This window comes from Eleutherodactylus coqui, chromosome 2 (genome assembly GCF_035609145.1).
Source record: "Eleutherodactylus coqui strain aEleCoq1 chromosome 2, aEleCoq1.hap1, whole genome shotgun sequence".
Lineage (NCBI taxonomy): Eukaryota > Metazoa > Chordata > Amphibia > Anura > Eleutherodactylidae > Eleutherodactylus > Eleutherodactylus coqui.
In genome coordinates, this window is record NC_089838.1 from 336,480,355 (window position 1) to 336,500,890 (window position 20,536).

Here is a 20,536-nt window from a genome sequence, read left to right on the forward strand (position 1 = left end):
CCATTCAACATAACAAATGGCACGCGCCAGGGATGCCCACTTTCCCCCACACTATTCATCCTTACATTGGAAATTCTCCTCCAGGCGGTTAGACAATCCCCAGAAATTCGAGGCTTAGAGGTTGGAGGGGATTGTATACAATCTGCTGCATTCGCAGATGATGTGCTATTCCTGATCACAAGTCTGGCACAGGGTCTCAATAGCTTAAATCACCTGCTAGATGAATACGGCAGTTTTTCCAACCTAAAAGTGAATATAAACAAATCGGTAATACTTAATATTTTGCTGCCCCCCCCCCCCCCCCCCCACACACAGGGCAGAAGAAGTGAAGAGATCATCCCCATTCACATGGGCAGATCATTCATTAGACTATCTAGGTATCAAAATTACAAATAACCTTTCCAAACTTTATGAGAACAACTTGGGACCGTTAATAACAGAAATCACATAACTCCTTACTGCATATAACTTGCCCATAATTTCCTGGTTTGGGAGGAAAAATCTCATTAAAGCATACATTTTACCCAAAATCCTATACAAATTACAAATGTTACCAATACACATACCCAAATCTTTCTTCAAGAAAATCAATTCACAATTTTCACGTTTCTTCTGGAAATACAAGCGCCCGCGCCTGGCATACTCTTTAATGTCTAGAAGAAGACAACACGGAAGAGTGGGCCTCCCTAACATATTGGAATACTACAAGGCAATAAACCTTAACAGATGGCTGGGAATGGTAGCCCCGACCAAAAACCATAAATTGAGAAAAATCGCACAACAAACCTATGGTAACAACCTTATAAGAGATCTGTGGCTTCCCTGCCCAAAAACATACCGGGCCAAAGACTTTAGTATCCTGCTGAGGGGCATCTGCGAGACCTGGGAAGCCCTATCCCACAAGTTGGCTCCCTCGCCATCACCATGCGCACCTTTAAGCCTTCTCCCCAACACCATCAAACATCCTAAGACCTGGATTCCAGAGAACCTCTGGAACATCTTTGAAGAAAATACAATTCATGACCTTCAAAACATTATGCATGAGGAACCCACCACTATCATTAACTCTCTAGGCTTACAAAAGAAACTACAAAACCTCCACATTACGCACATTGCGAACACAATCGCTACATTTAAAAAAGATCACCCCTCCACAAGACCAACAACGGAATTTGAAAGGTTATTAAAATCCCAAAATACAGAATTCAGGAAAATTTCCTCTCTAGCCAAAAATTTCACAACGTCTCACACATTAGGCAGACCAACTTATATCTCCTCGTGGGAGAAGGAGCTTGACATTAAGATATCTGATGCAGAAATTCAAATGATATTTAAAGCTTCTTATGGCGTCTCTCCATGCGTTCGCCTCCAAGAAAACAACTATAAACTACTGTCCAGATGGTATAAAACCCCTGAGTGTTTGTATAACTACAAACTTGCAGAATCAAACAGGTGCTGGAGATGCCAGGAGGAGCTGGGATCTTACTTACACATTTGGTGGAACTGCAAGATAATTAAACCCTTTTGGTCAGAGATTGAAAGTGAAATGCATAGAATCCTGGGAAAAGCAATTCTCTTAACCCCAGACACGATAATATTAAATAGACCAAACAAATCATTCAATCCCCTAAAGGACAAACTAGCCGCATTTATGGTGGCGGCAGCTAAAGCGTTAATCCCCCTCCACTGGAAAAGCCCAGCACCCCCTCCCATTAAGATGTGGAAAACAAAGATCAACCAGATATACCAGTTTGAGGAGACCCTTAGCTGGACAAACTCGACATACCCAGCATTCTTGACCATATGGTCGCCTTGGGTAAACTTTTGCTCTAGCACCACATCACAAGGCTGATTCCCCGGAGCGGACTCCTCCAAACTCGAGGTGAGTAGCTCCACCGGAGTCTTTATAATATTCTTTCCAGTTGTTACCACTTGAGAGGAGACCAGACTGCGCTGAAACAGAGACAAACCCAAGTAGCGAACAAGAAAAGACACTAGCTGGAAATAATCCACCTCACACAACAAACTCAACCCTTAAATGCCATACACTGGAACAACTTTCTCACACTAGCTCTTAGCCATATCATCCCACCAGACTTGAGACATGACTGATCGATCCCCTCCCGCCTGCAGAACCACAGAGCTCCAGGGTGTCCGCTCAGGTGCTAGCGTCCCCGCAACCCCCCGGTGGGGACGGGACCACCCGCACACAGGCGACTAAACCTGAAAATTGCCTCAGGGACCTAAGAGATATGGGGAAATAACATTGTTATCCACAAATGGATTGAAGTAGGTGCCGCGTGGGAGGCACCGGTTTATGCACCACGACCACCTAAGGGGCGTCAAGCGCAGAACCAAAGTTTGAAGTCTGAATACGGAGATTTGAGACAGCCCCCCTCCCCCTCTTCCTCTCCTCTCCCCTCCCCCCGGCCACCCCCCCTGTCCCCCCCTCCCCCTTCGTACCCCCCATCCCAGCCATCAAGCCTTACCCTACTGATAAGTTGTAAAGGTTTTATAAGTATAGGTACTTGAATGTGATGACCTATGCCCACTCTGGCCAGATAATTAAAGCCTCTGAGCCAGGTGTCTGACCAGGCTGGGCAGCTCAGATACATGTCCGTTTGATAAGGATACACAGTTATGATGGTAACACTCGCATACAATTTTGTAAGAAACTCCTTGCACTTCATGTTATTGAATTTTAGACAAACAGTTTGTACTTGTGTAAGGTTGAATACCCTGTATGAAAAACTCTTTCAATAAAAAGTGAATTAATAAAAAAAAGATCTTGATGGAAACGTTCTCCTTGTTCCTCACTTACAGCCCCAAGATTTTCTGGAAAGTAGTCCAGATGTGAGTGAAGTAAATGGACTTTGACACTCATGTTGCAGCCCAAAATTTGGTAGTTTTGTAACAATTCAGCAACCAAAGTTTTGTAGTTTGGGTCTTTTTTATTTCCAAGAAAGCCTGTTACAACAAGTTTAAATGAATTCCAGGCATTTTTTTCTTCCATTTCCATTTTAGTGACAAAGATTTCATCTTTTAAACGTTTTCTTATGTCAGGCCCAACAAAGACTCCCTCTTTCAGCTTAGCATCTGATAGACCAGGAAACTGTTCACAAAGATACTTGAAACACTCTCCTTCTTTGTGTAATGCTTTCACAAACTGTTTCATTAGTCCCAATTTGATATGAAGTGGTGGAAGTAAGATCTTTTTAGGATCCACTAAACTTTGTCTTTCAACATTTTTAACTCCAGGAATAAGAGCCTTTCTGATTGGCCAGGTCTGCTTGACAGTGTTGTTTCCTGTCACGGCTATCCCATTCACAGAGCAAACATGGAAACTTTGTGTAACCACTTTGTTGACCTAGTAACATGGAAATAACTTTCAAATCCCCACAAATGGTCCATTTATGGTCAGAGTAGCTGAGCTTATTAAGAACAAACCCAAGATTTTCGTAGCATTCTTTCAAATGGACTGAGTGTCCCACAGGCACAGAAGCATATTGGTTACCATTGTGAAGAAGCACGGCTTTCAAACTCCTTTTTGACGAATCTATGAAAAGTCTCCATTCCTCTGGGTCATATGTTATGTTGAACATTTCCATGATTCCAGGCACATTGTTGCAGAAAACTAGTTCACCCTCTTGTGTAAAAAAAGGGACAAATTCCTTTTCTCTAAGTCGGTACCATGAAAATGAAACACCGGAGGCTAACATATGTCTTTCTTTAAGTCTAGACCCTAACACTTCCGCTGAATCCTTTGGTAGGCCCAGATCTCGTACTAAATCGTTCAAGTCTGATTGAGAGAAAAGTTCAGGGTCATTGGTACCTGGATCATAGCTGTCATCATTATCACTGCTACTATGTGACATTTGGTCTAAATCGTCTAAAATATTGTCCAGGGTATCCAGAGGTGAAGGAATAGGCAAGTCAGGTCCATGATGAACAGGGCGAATAGCCGAATGTATGTTGGTTGGGTATGAAATGTCCTTCCTGTTTTTTAAATTGAAACCTTGCACTGAACACGAACAAAAATAACAGTCATCACTGTGATTTTTAGGCTCTCTCCAAATCATGGGTACTCCAAAACGAAATGATTTCTTCTTACCTTGAAACCATTGTCTCAGTTCTTCAACACACACAGAACACACTATATGGGGAGCCCAAGATTTATCTTTGTCCCCTAATTTCATACCAAAGTATGCAAAATACACCTTCTGAACAAAATTAGAAATGTTCCTTTGTTGCTTCTTGACGGTATAAGACCCTCAAATATAACAGAAACAGTTAGGAGAGTTGACACATCTTCTAGTAGCCATTTCTGCTAAATACCGTATCACAAAACTGTTTGATGCGTACACCACAGTGGCTGGCTCCACACTGAGTCACTGACTGCAGTCAAGGTCACGCCTAGCAGACAGTTTAGATTTGTTGTCGTATGCGTACCGAACCTGAAAAACCCTGAAAATAAGAAAATTTCAGGTGAAATTTGTGACTTATCTAGGGGTGATGGAATTTTTTCACTATTTTTACCGTAATCAGCACAAAAAATACTGTTAAACCCACTAATTAAATATGCTACAATTTTTTCATCGCAGACCTGTGTAATCGGCTGCACAACATAGAAAACATTCAAACCATAACCAAAACAGGAGAAAAAAGGCAGGACCCCTGCCGATCAGAATTCTAGCCATAAATAGATTATGAGTTTGCCGGGCAGTAGCCAGCCTTCTTAACTGGTTGCATTGAAGTTAAACTAACAGTTGAAGTATATTCTTTCAGATGACGAGCAGTGACTTGACAATACCCCTCATAAGGGAGAGACTAATAATCAGTCCCTGGGGACCTTCTTGGATTGTGACGTATTTGTGACTTGTTGAGTTTCTGGAATTGGGATTTTCATGCTGTTAAGAGCCTTTCTTCTTCCTTGAGAGATAAGATAATGTGAAGGATGTTATCTTTATGGATAAGTAATTTTGTAGAGAATCCCCATTTGTATAGGATTTTAATGGAGAGCAGAGCTAGTGTGATGGGCCAGAACGCTTTCCTAGCTTGAATGGTAGCTGAGGATAGGTCTGCGTAGAGATGGATATTTGAATATGGACTATGTAAAGCGGGAAGTTTGTGAGCCGCAAGCAGAGCCTATTTTGTATGAAAAAATAAATTCTCACTATCACATCACAAGGAGTTGCTTCTGGGAGAAATCTTGATTTGGGCAACCTATGAGCTCTATCAATTATAAGTTCCTGCGTTGAGTTGTTTGGCAGTGAAGCAGATTTTGATAAGAAGCCATAGTTAGGTCTAGCAAACAGAGGCGCCCTCCTGTCTTTCGAGTCTGCTTCTGTTTCTTCCAGCATTCACAGGATTTCTGTGTCTTGCTCCTCCACCCAGCTTGTGGGGATTTGCAATCAGCTCCCTATTTAAACTTCCTAAATAGAGATGAGCGAGCACCAAAATGCTCGGGTGCTCGTTACTCGGGATGAAATTATCGCGATGCTCGAGGGTTCGTTTCGAGTAACGAACCCCATTGAAGTCAATGGGCGACCCGAGCATTTTTGTATATCGCCGATGCTCGCTAAGGTTTTCATTTGTGAAAATCTGGGCAATTCAAGAAAGTGATAGGAACGACACAGCAACGGATAGGGCAGGCGAGGGGCTACATGTTGGGCTGCATCTCAATAGCGGCAAGAGTGCCCCCCCAAAAACTTTTACTTCTGAAAAGCCCTCATTAGCAATGCATACCTTAGCTAAGCACCACACTACCTACTACAAAGCACAATCACTGCCTGCATGACACTCCGCTGCCACTTCTCCTGGGTTACATGCTGCCCAACCCCCCTGCACGACCCAGTGTCCACAGCGCACACCAAAGTGTCCCTGCGCAGCCTTCAGCTGCACTCATGCCACACCACCCTCATGTCTACTTATAAGTGCGTCTGCCATGAGGAGGAACCGCATGCACACACTGCAGAGGGTTGGCACGGCTAGGCAGCGACCCTCTTTAAAAGGGGCGGGGCGATAGCCCACAATGCTGTACAGAAGCAATGAGAAATATAATCCTGTGCCACCGCCATCAGGAGCTGCACACGTGGGCATAGCAATGGGGAACCTATGTGCCACACACTATTCATTCTGTCAAGGTGTCTGCATGCCCCAGTCAGACCGCGGTTTTTTATAAATAGTCACAGGCAGGTACAACTCCGCAATGGGAATTCCGTGTGCACCCACAGCATGGGTGGCTCCCTGGAACCCACCGGCTGTACATAAATGTATCCCATTGCAGTGCCCATCACAGCTGAGGTAACGTCCGATTAAATGCAGGTGGGCTTCGGCCCACACTGCATGCCCCAGTCAGACTGGGGTTCTTTAGAAGTGGACACATGCAGTTACAACTCCCTGTGGACCCACAGCATGGGTGGGTGCCAGGAAGCTACCGGCGGTACATAAATATATCCCATTGCATTGCCCATCACAGCTGATGTAACGTCAGCTTTAATGCAGGTGGGCAAAAAATTAATTGGATTACACTGTAGGCGAGGGCCCCAAAAAATTGGTGTACCAACAGTACTAATGTACGTCAGAAAAATTGCCCATGCCCAACCAAGAGGGCAGGTGAAACCCATTAATCGCTTTGGTTAATGTGGTTTAACTGGTAACTAGGCCTGGAGGCAGCCCAGTTAAAATAGAAATTGATTCAGGTGAAAGTTTCAACAGTTTAATGAGCATTGAAACGTATTAAAATTGTTTACAAAAATTATATGACTGAGCCTTGTGGGCCTAACAAAAATTGCCCGTTCGGCGTGATTATGTGAGGTTTCAGGAGGAGGAGCAGGAGAAGGAGGATGAATAGAATACACAGATTGATGAAGCAAAAAGGTCCCCGTTTTGGATGGTGATAGAGAACGATGCTTCCATCCACGGGTGCAGCCTACAAATTGCTTAGGTATCGCTGCTGTCCGCTGGTGGAGAAGAGAAGTCTGGGGAAATCCAGGCTTTGTTCATCTTGATGAGTGTAAGCCTGTCGGCACTGTCGGTTGACAGGCGGGTACGCTTATCCGTGATGATTCCCCCAGCCGCACTAAACACCCTCTCTGACAAGACGCTAGCCGCAGGACAAGCAAGAACCTCCAGGGCATACAGCGCTAGTTCAGGCCACGTGTCCTGCTTCGACACCCAGTAGTTGTAGGGGACAGAGGCATCACCGAGGACGGTCGTGCGATCGGCTACGTACTCCCTCACCAACCTTTTACAGTGCTCCCGCCAACTCAGCCTTGACTGGGGAGCGGTGGCACAGTCTTGCTGGGGAGCCATAAAGCTGGCAAAGGCCTTGGAGAATGTTCCCCTGCCTGCGCTGTACATGCTGCCTGATCTCTGCGCCTCCCCTGCTACCTGGCCCTCGGAACTGCACCTTCTGCCACTAGCGCTGTCGGATGGGAATGTTACCATCAGTTTGTCCGCCAGGGTCCTGTGGTATAGCATCACTCTCGAACCCCTTTCCTTTTCGGGTATGAGAGTGGAAAGGTTCTCCTTATACCGTGGGTCGAGCAGTGTGTACACCCAGTAATCCGTAGTGGCCAGAATGCGTGTAACGCGAGGGTCTCGAGAAAGGCATCCTAACATGAAGTCAGCCATGTGTGCCAGGGTACCTGTACGCAACACATGGCTGTCCTCACTAGGAAGATCACTTTCAGGATCCTCCTCCTCCTCCGGCCATACACGCTGAAAGGATGACAGGCAAGCAGCATGGGTACCCTCAGCAGTGGGCCAAGCTGTCTCTTCCCCCTCCTCCTCATGCTCCTCCCCCTCCTCCTCAACGCGCTGAGATATAGACATGAGGGTGCTCTGACTATCCAGTGACATACTGTCTTCCCCCGCCTCCGTTTCCAAGCGCAAAGCGTCTGCCTTTATGCTTTGCAGGGAACTTCTCAAGAGGCATAGCAGAGGAATGGTGACGCTAATGATTGCAGCATCCCCACTCACAATCTGGTTAGACTCCTCAAAGTTTCCAAGGACCTGGCAGATGGCTGCCAACCAGGCCCACTCTTCTGTAAAGAATTGAGGAGGCTGACTCCCACTACGCCGCCCATGTTGGAGTTGGTATTCCACTATAGCTCTACGCTGCTCATAGAGCCTGGCCAACCTGTGGAGCGTAGAGTTCCACCATGTGGGCACGTCGCACAGCAGTCGGTGCACTGGCAGATTAAACCGATGTTGCAGGGTCCGCAGGGTGGCAGCATCCGTCTTGGAGTTGCGGAAATGTGCGCTGACCCGGCGCACCTTTCCGAGCAGGTATGACAAGTGTGGGTAGCTTTTCAGAAAGCGCTGAACCACCAAATTAAAGACATGGGCCAGGCATGGCACGTGCGTGAGGCTGCCGAGCTGCAGAGCCGCCACCAGGTTACGGCCGTTGTCACACACGACCATGCCCGGTCGGAGGCTCAGCGGCGAAAGCCAGCGGTCGGTCTGCTCTGTCAGACCCTGCAGCAGGTTGTGGGCCGTGTGCCTCTTCTCTCCTAAGCTGAGTAGTTTCAGCACGGCCTGCTGACGCTTGCCCACCGAGGGCTGCCACGCCGCGCGACACCGACTGCTGGCGACGTGCTGCTGCTGACACATCTTGATTGCGAGACAGAGGTTGCGTAGGAGGAGGAGGAGGAGTGTGGTTTAGTGGAGGAAGCATACACCGCCGCAGATACCAGCACCGAGCCGGGGCCCACAATTCTGGGGGTGGGTAGGACGTGAGCGGTCCCAGGCTCTGACTCTGTCCCAGCCTCCACTAAATTCACCCAATGTGCCGTCAGGGAGATATAGTGGCCCTGCCCGCCTGTGCTTGTCCACATGTCTGTTGTTAAGTGGACCTTGGCAGTGAAGATTATGTTGATCTGTGAAGATTATGCTGATGGTGCTTTAAAAAAGTAGCTTTTATGGCTGGTTTTGAGTGGAGCTCACTATGAAATGTCTCTCTCTATCTGCAGTCTGACCACAAAACCCCAATTATATGTATATTTTGTTTGTTTGTCATTTTTATTTTTACAATTTTTAAAGCATTGTTTTTTTCTGCAAAAATATTTCGATCAGTAATGACTATGCCATCTGCAGGGTTAGACAGCATAGGGAACTAATTAGATGTACAATTGCTCATTTTTTCACTCCCTTTCTTTGACAAAAAAGACCACATATATGACAATCGGAGAGCAAATATGCTTGGGTTGATAGGAGGGGCAATAACATGAAAAAAATTCTACGAACCCCTTTTGCTGGACAGGCTGACAGACAGGTGAATAACATAGGGTTATCTGCTTACCCTATCTACTCAACACACAGACTAAAGTAACAGTTATGGATACAGTATTTCCAACCCCACTTCAGACAGCTGTAGTTCTTGTTCTAATCTTGGTTTTCAAATGACATCAAAAGCGTGTCCGTTGAACTGATAGAATCCAGAACCACAGTCATTTGAAGTTTAATGAGCCCTGTTATGGCAAAAATATATGCCCGTTTAGGGAAAGTTGAGTGTACCTTGTGAATGACGTCATATGACTCATGCTACGGCGATAGCCTGCTGAGGGACAGCAGAGTGTACCCTGCGACTGAAGTCCAGGTGACCCGTGCAGTAGGGCTGCCCACACCAAGACTTCAGTACGTCATATGACGGAGGAATTAAATGACAGAGCCCACACAGTTATGGATTCATCAAAGAATTCCCACCTAGGCTGGCTAGGTGGCTTTTATTTATAGTTCCCTTACATTGGGGTGTAACAACATCATTGGTCAATCCAATTTGCACTCATTGGTCATATTCTCATCCTTCATTTGCATACCTCCCAGAAACTTCCAAATCACAGTGAATAACCTCTTGATGAAGTGCTGGGAGGCCCAAGGAACTCAAAGTTCTTACCTTATCTCAGCATATGTGTCCCTGTACTTAGCTAAGAATATGGTCAGCGATTTGTGTAGTACATTTCATGATGATTCCGTGGCGTATTATTATACATATATCTATATACATATAGGCATACACACATACATGTGCACTCATATATATATATATATATATATATATATATATATATATATATATATATACATACACACTCATATATATCCAGTTCATGATTACTTTTATAACTTTGTTACATCATTCCATCGCTAATGTGAGGCGTCAACCCCACCTTAGTTATATCTTGATATTCTTGGTATGGCCCCTTGAGCCAACATGTGGAAGCTCCTTGATATCCTTATCTTATCTAGACATATGTCTCTCGGTATAGTTACACAACCCAGTCCGTGAAGCTGCCTCTCTGGCACACTCAATAGCGTCTGTTATTGCGCAGTTTAAATTCATATAATATATTAATATAAATTATCCATAATCAAATATTTTCCATTACAGCTCTGCTTGTCCAAAGCTGTAATGCTCTAAAAGATGTTATCATTACTAAATGCATTCTGAGGAAAATTATGGTGGAGAGATTCTCCTTTTGCTTTGTAGAAATACATATAAGCCTACAAATATTCATCTCCACCTCTAGTTTGAATACCTGTTTATCCCATGTAGATAGGTGTAAAATTCTGCATTGGAAAGATGAACCCTTTAAAGACCAGAGTTTGTCAGGTCTAATGGACCAGACACAACAGGACAGGACATGTACTTAAGAGTTTCAAAGTAGAAATTGATGTTTTGATTTGGGTATTTTATTCTATTTTCTCGTCCCTCTATTCTATATATGGGAGTGAGATTACTCAATTCCCGCTGAGTATGAGACAGTACAGAAAGTTGTACATAGAATAAATGTAGGGGGAAAGTGGTTGTAGGCGCAATCTCTTTTGTTAAAGAGGCACAAGACATATTTCTAAACTTGACTCCTTTGTTTTTATTAAGAACAAATCCAGCATATAATAGACATGTTTTGGGACCGCTGCGCCCTTTCCTCAGTATTTTAGCTGGGGACACACAGCCGGCACTGGTGTGTACTCTTTAAAGAGAAGTGAAACAGTTTTGCTTTTTTTGTTACATATAGGGCTATTTTTATTCCTTTTTTCACTGTATTTTATTTTTTGTTTTATTGTAGATAATATGTATGAAAAGTAAAAATAAATCTTTACATTTATAGTTCTTTAATTTTAAAATGATTATATTTATGTTAAACTAAAGTACAGGAATGGATTTACCATTTTATTTTCAGTTGTTTTGCTATGCAATTTGTATAGTCTCAGGTTACAGGCCCAATTTGGCGGATTAGGTTGGTATGTGTGGTGAGTCATTTTCTTTTTTCATACATATTTATACTTTATTAATTTATTATTTTTTCTTTTTATAACTTTTTTTACTATCTATCTATGTCCCCCATGATGTCATATTAGACCTGGGAGACATTCACCCTGTCTTTTTTTTAATTCCACAGTTTTTCACTGTAACTGGAGAATCCTATTGTGCCCTTAGTCACTGTCCTGCAGCTCTGACAGGTTGGGGCTCGCACTGCCGCTTTCTGTATTCTCTACAAAGTGTTCATTGAGCCTGTAAAAGAGAAGGCAGAAGCGGTTCAAAAGAAGGCTTCTGACTTGTCCTTTGGGTCCAAAGACCCAACCTTTTCCTGCTAGATTGCAGGGGCAAGAGCTTTAATCCCATGACATATTTTTACTATGCCCCAGGATTAAAGCCCAGAACCAATCACTGTATATTTACGGTGCTTGGTCCTTAATGGGTTAAAGTTCACATTCAAACACTTCTTGCCAGATCCCTTTTTGCCCCCAAAACATTTGGTACATTTCAAAGTTCCCATCTCTGTAACTCCATTAGTGTCCCAAATTTACAAATTTATGGACATTTTTTTTTCCCAATAAAATGGCCTAAATGCAAATTAATGCTTGAAAGTCATGAACATGTTTAAGCAATACCAACATTTGAATAACATTTATCAGTAAAATGTTAAATCAACAAATACAGATGTAGTATGATATACGTGGAGGATTTTAATATGTGTGCTCTGTGGTATTCTAATGTAATTGAAAAGTTTGGGCTATACAGATATCATAGGCACGCTACATTAATGGCGTGGCACACCACAAGCTTCTTTGTTAGCGTTACTACATCTGCTAAATATACACAGCTAAAATGTATTACTAATGCTACATATATATGTTAAATGGCCCTGTATGTGTGTTCTACTCTTTTGCAGGCTGACTTGCAGATGAGTCTTAGGCCTCCTTTCCACGAACGGATTTCCGCCGCGTAATTCGGAGCGGAAATCCGTTGCGTTGCCCGCAGCTATTAGGTTCTATTGAACCCAATAGCTCAGTGCTCACGGTGCGGAATTCCACTGTGGAATTCCGCACCGTGAATTCTCTCGTCCTTACCCGCGGCATGCTCTATTTGCCGCGGGTGTACGCGCGGACGGCTTCCATTGCAGTCAATGGAAGCCATCCGTTCACGCTATCTTCCGCTGTAGCACAGCGGAAGATAGCGTGAAAACGCTTCCCCGCCCACTGCCACCGCGTCATGTGACACGGCCGGCTGCGTCATGTGACGTGGTGGTCATGTGACGTGACACGGCGGAGGTGGGCGGGGAAGTGTCATGCGGGAGCGAGGACGCCGGATCTGCAGGTAAGTATTGGGTCTCCTGGGGGGCGCCGTGACGGGCTCCGCCGCGGAATTTCGCGGCGGAGTCCGTCACGGCCGCGTGCAGCTGGCCTTAGTGCGCTGGGCCTTTCCACAGAAGAACTGTCATGGCTGGACAAAGAAATGGAAGAACTGTGGGAGGGAGACAGCTATGGGGAAGTCCTGTAGGTGGAGCTAGGCCTAGTAAGAGCATGATAAAAGGGCAGGCTTTATGTATGGCCCTTGACCTCTACGTCTTGTTTGATTGTTTTTCTGAAAACTACTGAAAGTTGGAACTTTGGTAAATAAATCTTTTTTGCAAAGGGGGGATGACTATTTTTGACTGCACCTGTACAAGTTTCAGACACACACAGTGTCCTTAATCTTAGTATACAATCATTTAATAATGGTACTGGCTATTAATCAGCAAACTTCCGTGTCCCCATGACTGTTCCATTACCTTGCATCAAAAGATGCATCCACATCTCAAAAACTGCTTGCAGCAGAGACTCCACCCAGTCATGGCTGCCAATAGCTTGCTGTATGGCATGGCTAGGTGGAGTCTTAGCTGCAAGTGTTTTTTTGATACATGTGAATGCAACCTAAGGCAAAAAATAATACAATACAGATGAGTGCGATATGGAGCCATGAATCACGTTCCCATATCGTGCTCGCCATCCATGGGAAATCCCCAGGAATACGAGGCGTTTTCCTGGGAAAAAAGCCTCACATTACTTCGGGAATGAAAGGAACCAAAGCCGCGACAGAGGATCTTGGAATTCCTCCAATTGCCCAAAACTATGTAAAATAAATATGCTGACTGAGGAGCTCGACCACCATTTTGGCGGTCCGATGCTGAAAAACAGTTTGTACATAATGTCACCCTACTGGAAGGCCTAGTAACATCCCGTAAACCTGTCATGCAGATTTCTAATATAGAAGGTATATGCAACCTCATCATTGATGTCCTCGTCAAGCATTCTATTAACTGCAGAGCTGACTTGGCTAAACAACCCATGTGACTGGTGCAATGCCTCTCAATAGAAGACTGGAGGAGCGAAAGAGTGCGACAAAGGGTGCATAGCGGCAGCAAAAGGTCAGTGCTAGGTTTATTTTTTTATGTTCTCTGCACCCCCCACCTTTAAACATGTTCTTTGTGTCTATGAATTTTCCAGGAGTTGACCATATTTTAGCAGATTCTCTTTCTCACCTTTAGTGGAACAGGTTTGACTAGGTAGTCTGTGACTACTAACACATGGTCAACTTATTTTTAAGAATTGATGAGTTGAGAAAACTGTTAATTAAGGTTGGGGTTTGTGTGTCTGTTGGGGACATTTTGACTTTGTATTATATTTTGTTGGGGTTTCTTTTAGTGAATGGTTATCGTTTTCATATGTGTCTAAGTGAGTATCAACTGTATCTTTCAGGTGCAAAGTTGGAGGTATGATGAATGTTACAAAGAATTTTGTATCCTATGGGACTGTAGAAAGAATAGGGCCTGTCATGATGGCTGACTGCTGGGTTTCTTTTCCCTGCTACAGGTTTTGTGTGATTAAGTGGAGTTGGAGCATTTAAGTAAAAGCCTGGAATATTCAGAGAAGCGTTCCGACTAGCTTACTGTACTTTGGAGCATTCTAAAGTGTTGAATTAGGAGTGCTTGCACTGTGTCATGGGGGTTGCTGTTAGTTGGATGTGAGAGTATCTGTGGAGGACTTGAGTTGTCTTATGTATCCATCCAAGACAGACAAGGCAGCAGGGGCACAAGGATAGCTTTGAGGAAGCTGTAGGAGTCTGACATACATCCAATTAATTGCCTGGGAGTAATTCTTAAGATTAAGGCTTCTTAACACGACTGCACAGTATTACCTGTGCTAAACGCAGAGAATAGAATACATTGATTTCACGGGGTACATTTCCACAGGCATGTTATGCATGCAAATTTTGAAAAAACTAGGAAAATGCAAAGGGAAGCATGAAACACTGCGCAAAACTACTGGAAAAAGTATACATCTGGACCTCATTAGGCTAATTAGCCATTTGATTCATGGAACGGGTGTGTGTTGCGCCTGTGAACTAGCCCTGCATGTGCAAAAATTACAGTAATATGAGCAGACGCACTCACAAATCAACCTCATTACCCTGGTTCATGATGAAATCTGTTGCGCTGTGGGGAGCGTTTTTGCGCTTATTTGCATAAACTCTTAGACTTCCACCCCTAAGCCATCAGCACAGTCACTCAATGTCACACTATCGGTTTATTGAGGTTTGTAGAAAGTACCTGCAGGCAAAAGGTTCAGAGGCTACATAACTTTATTTCTATTTTTTTCATTTACGAGTCATCCCTGAGTCTACTTGTTGAGGATTGAAGAATTATTTTTAAATGTCATCAAAAACATAGAGCGTATGTGTCCAGATTATATTTATTTTGGCATTTCTCTATGTGGTTATTTTTCTGAGTCCTTAGCATGATTGGAAAGGATCTTGGATCATTCCTACATCTACTTGGTGGTGCTGAGAGTAGATGTACGACCTGATGAAAGAGAGTTGTGTTTCAGCATTGCACACATGCAGGTCAGTCTGGTAGACATCAGGGGAGTGTTGTGGAATAGAATACTGCCAGAAATTCATTTTCAAACCAGTTTGAACAGGAGAAAGATCTGGGTTTGAGACCATCTTGGTACCTCATCCAGTATTTAAAAAGATCATCTATGGTTGTGGCTTCTACGTCATCCCCAAATGGGGCTGTTTTTTGCTAATCCTTTGGTATGCATCATTGTACAGGAGTCAAGGCCCACTGGAAGATATTATCATAGGTCAGTCTAACCCTTTCTGCAGGCAACTGAGTGATGTATAGAAGATTGTGGATGGTTTACCAGCTGACATGTTTATGAAGTGCTTCATGTACAGCTTTACTAATGTCTTTATTTCTCAGACTGTATATAATGGGGTTGACCAGAGGAGTAAACACAGTATATAATAGTGATAGGATTTTACCCATGGTGAGAGTTAGACCTTTTGTTGGTATGACATAAACACTAAACATAGTCCAGTAGAATATGGAGACCACAATGAGGTGGGAGCTGCAGGTGGAGAAGGCTTTATGTCTACCAGCACCAGATGGGATCCTTAAGACTGCTAAAGCAATGCAAGTATAAGACACAACAATAATTATGGTTGGGATGAGGTCAATTGGAATACTTAACAAATAAACCTCTAAGTCAACCATGTATGTATTAGAACAGGCAAGCTTTTCTAAGGGAACAAGGTCACAGCATAAATGGTCAATGATGTTTGGTCCACAAAAGTCTAGTGTTGCTATTGATATAGTGTTAATCAGCATAAGAGAAAATCCAAATACCCAACAGTTGATGGCCAATATCACACAGTGTCTGCTTGTCATGATAGAGGTGTAACAAAGGGGATTACAGATGGCCACATACCTGTCGTAAGACATCACAGCAAGCAGAAAACATTCAAATGCTTCCAAAGCACAGAACAAATAAAACTGAGTGAAGCAACCAATAAAAGTAATGGTCCCCCCATTATTCATTAGGATGTGGAGCATGTTGGGGACAATATCTGTGGTCAACAAGATGTCACAGATGGACAGTTGTGATATGAAGAAGTACATTGGAGTGTGGAGGGTCTTGCTGGTGGACACCAGAGTGATGATTAGGAGGTTCCCACATATAGTCACACAGTAAACCACCAGGAAAAAACATAACAGAAAAAGTTTAAAAACTTGGCTTACTTGAAATCCTACAAGGAAAAACTTGGTAACCACAGTCTTGTTGTTTTCCTGCATCTGGATCAAGAAATAGTTATAATGTGTGCTAAATGCAAAAAGGAAATTATACTGTGTCACAGCAGTTTCCTTTCTGTTCCTGCAATATGGGTGCAGCTATGTGCTGCTGTGTTAGTGAAAAACAGTGAAGAGGTACAGCCCTCATTTGGTGATGCATACCCATCATTCTCAGTATTGCTGAGGGTCTTGGAGGCTGGGTAGCTGATCATAAAGTGATGGCATATGCTAGTGATACATCAGCACCTTATAAGATAATGAGCATAAATTACACCCCAAGCAAACTGCCACCCCTGACTGTATTTTATTATGATGCAGGTTGGATGCCTCGGTCCTGGTATCATGCCAATGCACAAAGGCACTCCCTGCACTCTAGCAGTCAAAGGGTTAATACTCTATAAGGGGTTATAGGCTCTGCAAAGCATACAAGGACTAAGATCTGGGCATGGGGAGACACTTAAAAAATTTCAGCATACCTTTGCAGCACTGCCCAAGACAATTTCTGTGTCTGATACTTGTATTTCAGTGGGTACTGAATTATTAAGAATCCCCAAAACACCCCATTATGCACTTATCCCCCCCCCCCCCCCCCCCAGTTTATGTAAGCCAGCTAGTGTTATCTTGGTTAGTCTTTTCTTTCTTTCTGAAACTCATGGTCTATTTTTCCTCAGGTGGTCATGTGATCTCAATTCTGACCAACTCACATCTACTTGAGCATATGGATTGATTTTCTTGCTAAATTCTCAGTTTATGTGAGGCTGTTACATAGATCTACTACAGAAACTGTGTAGAAAGGGACACAGACACTCATATCACAATTACTGATGATGATCACTCAGTGCCTGTCAAGCAGGTATAATAGGGGAGATCACAGCTCATCCTTCTTTTCTGTAAACTTATATTCTGTCGTTTATTTACATGAGTAAAGAAGGTAATGATAACTAAACTTTATACCCATCAGGCAAAATGGTATAGTCTCAACTAATGTTGTGCCAATGCATCATGGTAAAGATCTGAAATATAAAGTAAAACATCTCAGCCTCAAAATGGTGCTTGATAAGCATCAGACAAGAGACTGCACTGCAAGGAAGGGACTGCAATACACAAAGGAGACTTCCAGAGTGTGACAGGCAATCAGATGAGAAGAGCAGCGATTGAAAAGTGTGTTTTTGCTAGAGTGGCCAATTAAACCAAATCTGCCAGGGTAACAAACACTTCCCATGTACATCAGCTAACAATCATAATTTTATTATTGATTAAATCAATCTATCTACCTACATAATATTTCAGAAGATTTTATATGCACTGTGATACAAACTTACTTACCTCAAGTATATTTTTGTTATTCACATTCATTTACGTACAATATTTCTCCTCATTGCCCTCAGTTCTCTTGGGAAATTGCTTATAATGTTACACAGTAGCATATTCAGTTTCCAAGTGAGGACACATAAAGCATTACCTTTGAATATTTATGTAGAAAATCAGACAAGGCACCAGCTAGAATGACTCCTGAGAGATCTCTCAACTAGTGTTTGCACCCGCATTACTGTACTGATGAGTCTCCAGTGTGCCCATCACCGTATAAATAAAAACCAAAGTGTGTAAGTCATTAGCAGCTCCTGAGAATCCCAGAAACAAATTTATTTATAAGAATATATATTAACTAGAGATGAGCGAGCACCAAAATGCTCGGGTGCTCGTTACTCGAGACGAACTTTTCGCGATGCTCGAGGGTTCGTTTCGAATAACGAACCCCATTGAAGTCAATGGGCGACCCGAGCATTTTTGTATATCGCCGATGCTCGCTAAGGTTTTCATGTGTGAAAATCAGGGCAATTCAAGAAAGTGATGGGAACGACACAGCAACAGATAGGGCAGGCGAGGGGCTACATGTTGGGCTGCATCTCAAGTTCCCAGGTCCCACTATTAAGCCACAATAGCGGCAAGAGTGGGCCCCCCCCTCCCAACAACTTTTACTTCTGAAAACCCTCATTAGCAATGCATACCTTAGCTAAGCACCACACTACCTCCAACAAAGCACAATCACTGCCTGCATGACACTCCGCTGCCACTTCTCCTGGGTTACATGCTGCCCAACCCCCCCCCCCCACGACCCAGTGTCCACAGCGCACACCAAACTGTCCCTGCCCAGCCTTCAGCTGCCCTCATGCCACGCCACCCTCATGTCTATTTATAAGTGCGTCTGCCATGAGGGGGAACCGCATGCACACTGCAGAGGGTTGGCACGGCTAGGCAGCGACCCTCTTTAAAAGGGGCGGGGTGATAGTCCACAATGCTGTACAGAAGCAATGAGAAATCCAATCCCGTGCCACCTCCATCTGGAGCTGCACACGTGGGCATAGCAATGGGGAACCTATGTGCCACACACTATTCATTCTGTCAAGGTGTCTGCATGCCCCAGTCAGACCGCGTTTTTTTATAAATCGTCACAGGCAGGTACAACTCCGCAATGGGAATTCCGTGTGCACCCACAGCATGGGTGGCTCCCTGGAACCCACCGGCTGTACATAAATGTATCCCATTGCAGTGCCCTGGACAGCAGAGCTAACGTCAGATTAAATGCAGGTGGGCTTCGGCCCACACTGCATGCCCCAACCTGACCGGGCTTTTTAATTCATAGACACAGGCAGGTACAACTCCCTATTGTGAAGTCCCTGTGGACCGACAGCATGGGTGGGTGCCAGGAAGCCACCGGCGGTACATAAATATATCCCATTGCATTGCCCATCACAGCTGAGGTAATGTCATGTTTAATGCAGGTGGGCTTCGGCCCACACTGCATGCCCCAGTCAGACTGGGGTTCTTTAGAAGTGGACACATGCAGTTACAACTTCCTGTGGACCCACAGCATGGGTGGGTGCCAGGAACCCACCGGTGGTACATAAATATATCCCATTGCATTGCCCATCACAGCTGAGGTAATGTCATGTTTAATGCAGGTGGGCTTCGGCCCACACTGCATGCCCCAGTCAGACTGGGGTTCTTTAGAAGTGGACACATGCAGTTACAACTCCCTGTGGACCCACAGCATGGGTGGGTGCCAAGAAGCCACCGGCGGTACATAAATACATCCCATTGCATTGCCCATCACAGCTGAGGTAATGTCATGTTTAATGCAGGTGGGCTTCGGCCCACACTGCATGCCCCAGTCAGACTGGGGTTCTTTAGAAGTGGACACATGCAGTTACAACTCCCTGTGGACCCACAGCATGGGTGGCTCCCTGGAACCCACCGGCGGTACATAAATATATCCCATTGCAGTGCCCAACACAGCAGATGTAACGTCAGCTGTAATGCAGGTGGGCTAAAAATTAATTGGATTACACTGTAGGCAAGGGCACCCAAAAATTGGTGTACCAACAGTACTAATGTCTGTCAGAAAAATTGCCCATGCCCAACCAAGAGGGCAGGTGAAACCCATTAATCGCTTTGGTTAATGTGGCTTAATTGGTAACTAGGCCAGGAGGCAGCCCAGTTAAACTAAAAATTGTTGGAGGTGAAAGTTTCAACGCTTTAATGAGCATTGAAACGTATAAAAATTGTTTACAAAAATTATATGACTGAGCCTTGTGGGCCTAAGAAAAATTGCCCGTTCGGCGTGATTAAGTGAGGTTTCAGGAGGAGGAGCAGGAGGAGGAGGAGGAATATTATACACAGATTGATGAAGCAAAAAGGTCCCCGTTTTTGATGGGGATAGAGAACAATGCTTCCATCCGCGGGTGCAGCCTACCTATTGCTTAGGTATCGCTGCTGTCCGCTGGTGGAGAAGAGAAGTCTGGGGAAATCCAGGCTTGGTTCATCTTGATGAGTGTAAGCCTGTCGGCACTGTCGGTTGACAGGCGGGTACGCTTATCTGTGATGATTCCCCCAGCTGCACTAAACACCCTCTCTGACAAGACGCTAGCCGCAGGACAAGCAAGCACCTCCAGGGCATACAGCGCGAGTTCAGGCCACGTATTCAGCTTTGACACCCAGTAGTTGTAGGGGGCAGAGGCATCACGGAGGACGGCCGTGCGATCGGCTACGTACTCCCCCACCATCCTTTTACTGTGCTCCTGCCGACTCAGCCTTGACTGGGGAGCCGTGACACAGTCTTGCTGGGGAGCCATAAA

The 20,536-nt window shown here is 44.4% G+C and overlaps 1 protein-coding gene across 1 annotated transcript; it reads right to left on the reverse strand.

The window, feature by feature from the left end:
- Positions 1 to 15,467: 15,467 nt before the first annotated feature.
- On the reverse strand, positions 15,468 to 16,403 carry LOC136610412 (olfactory receptor 11H6-like). The gene has a single exon (XM_066589642.1). It carries the CDS (start codon positions 16,401 to 16,403, stop codon positions 15,468 to 15,470), a length of 936 nt encoding a protein of 311 aa, XP_066445739.1.
- Positions 16,404 to 20,536: the final 4,133 nt, after the last annotated feature.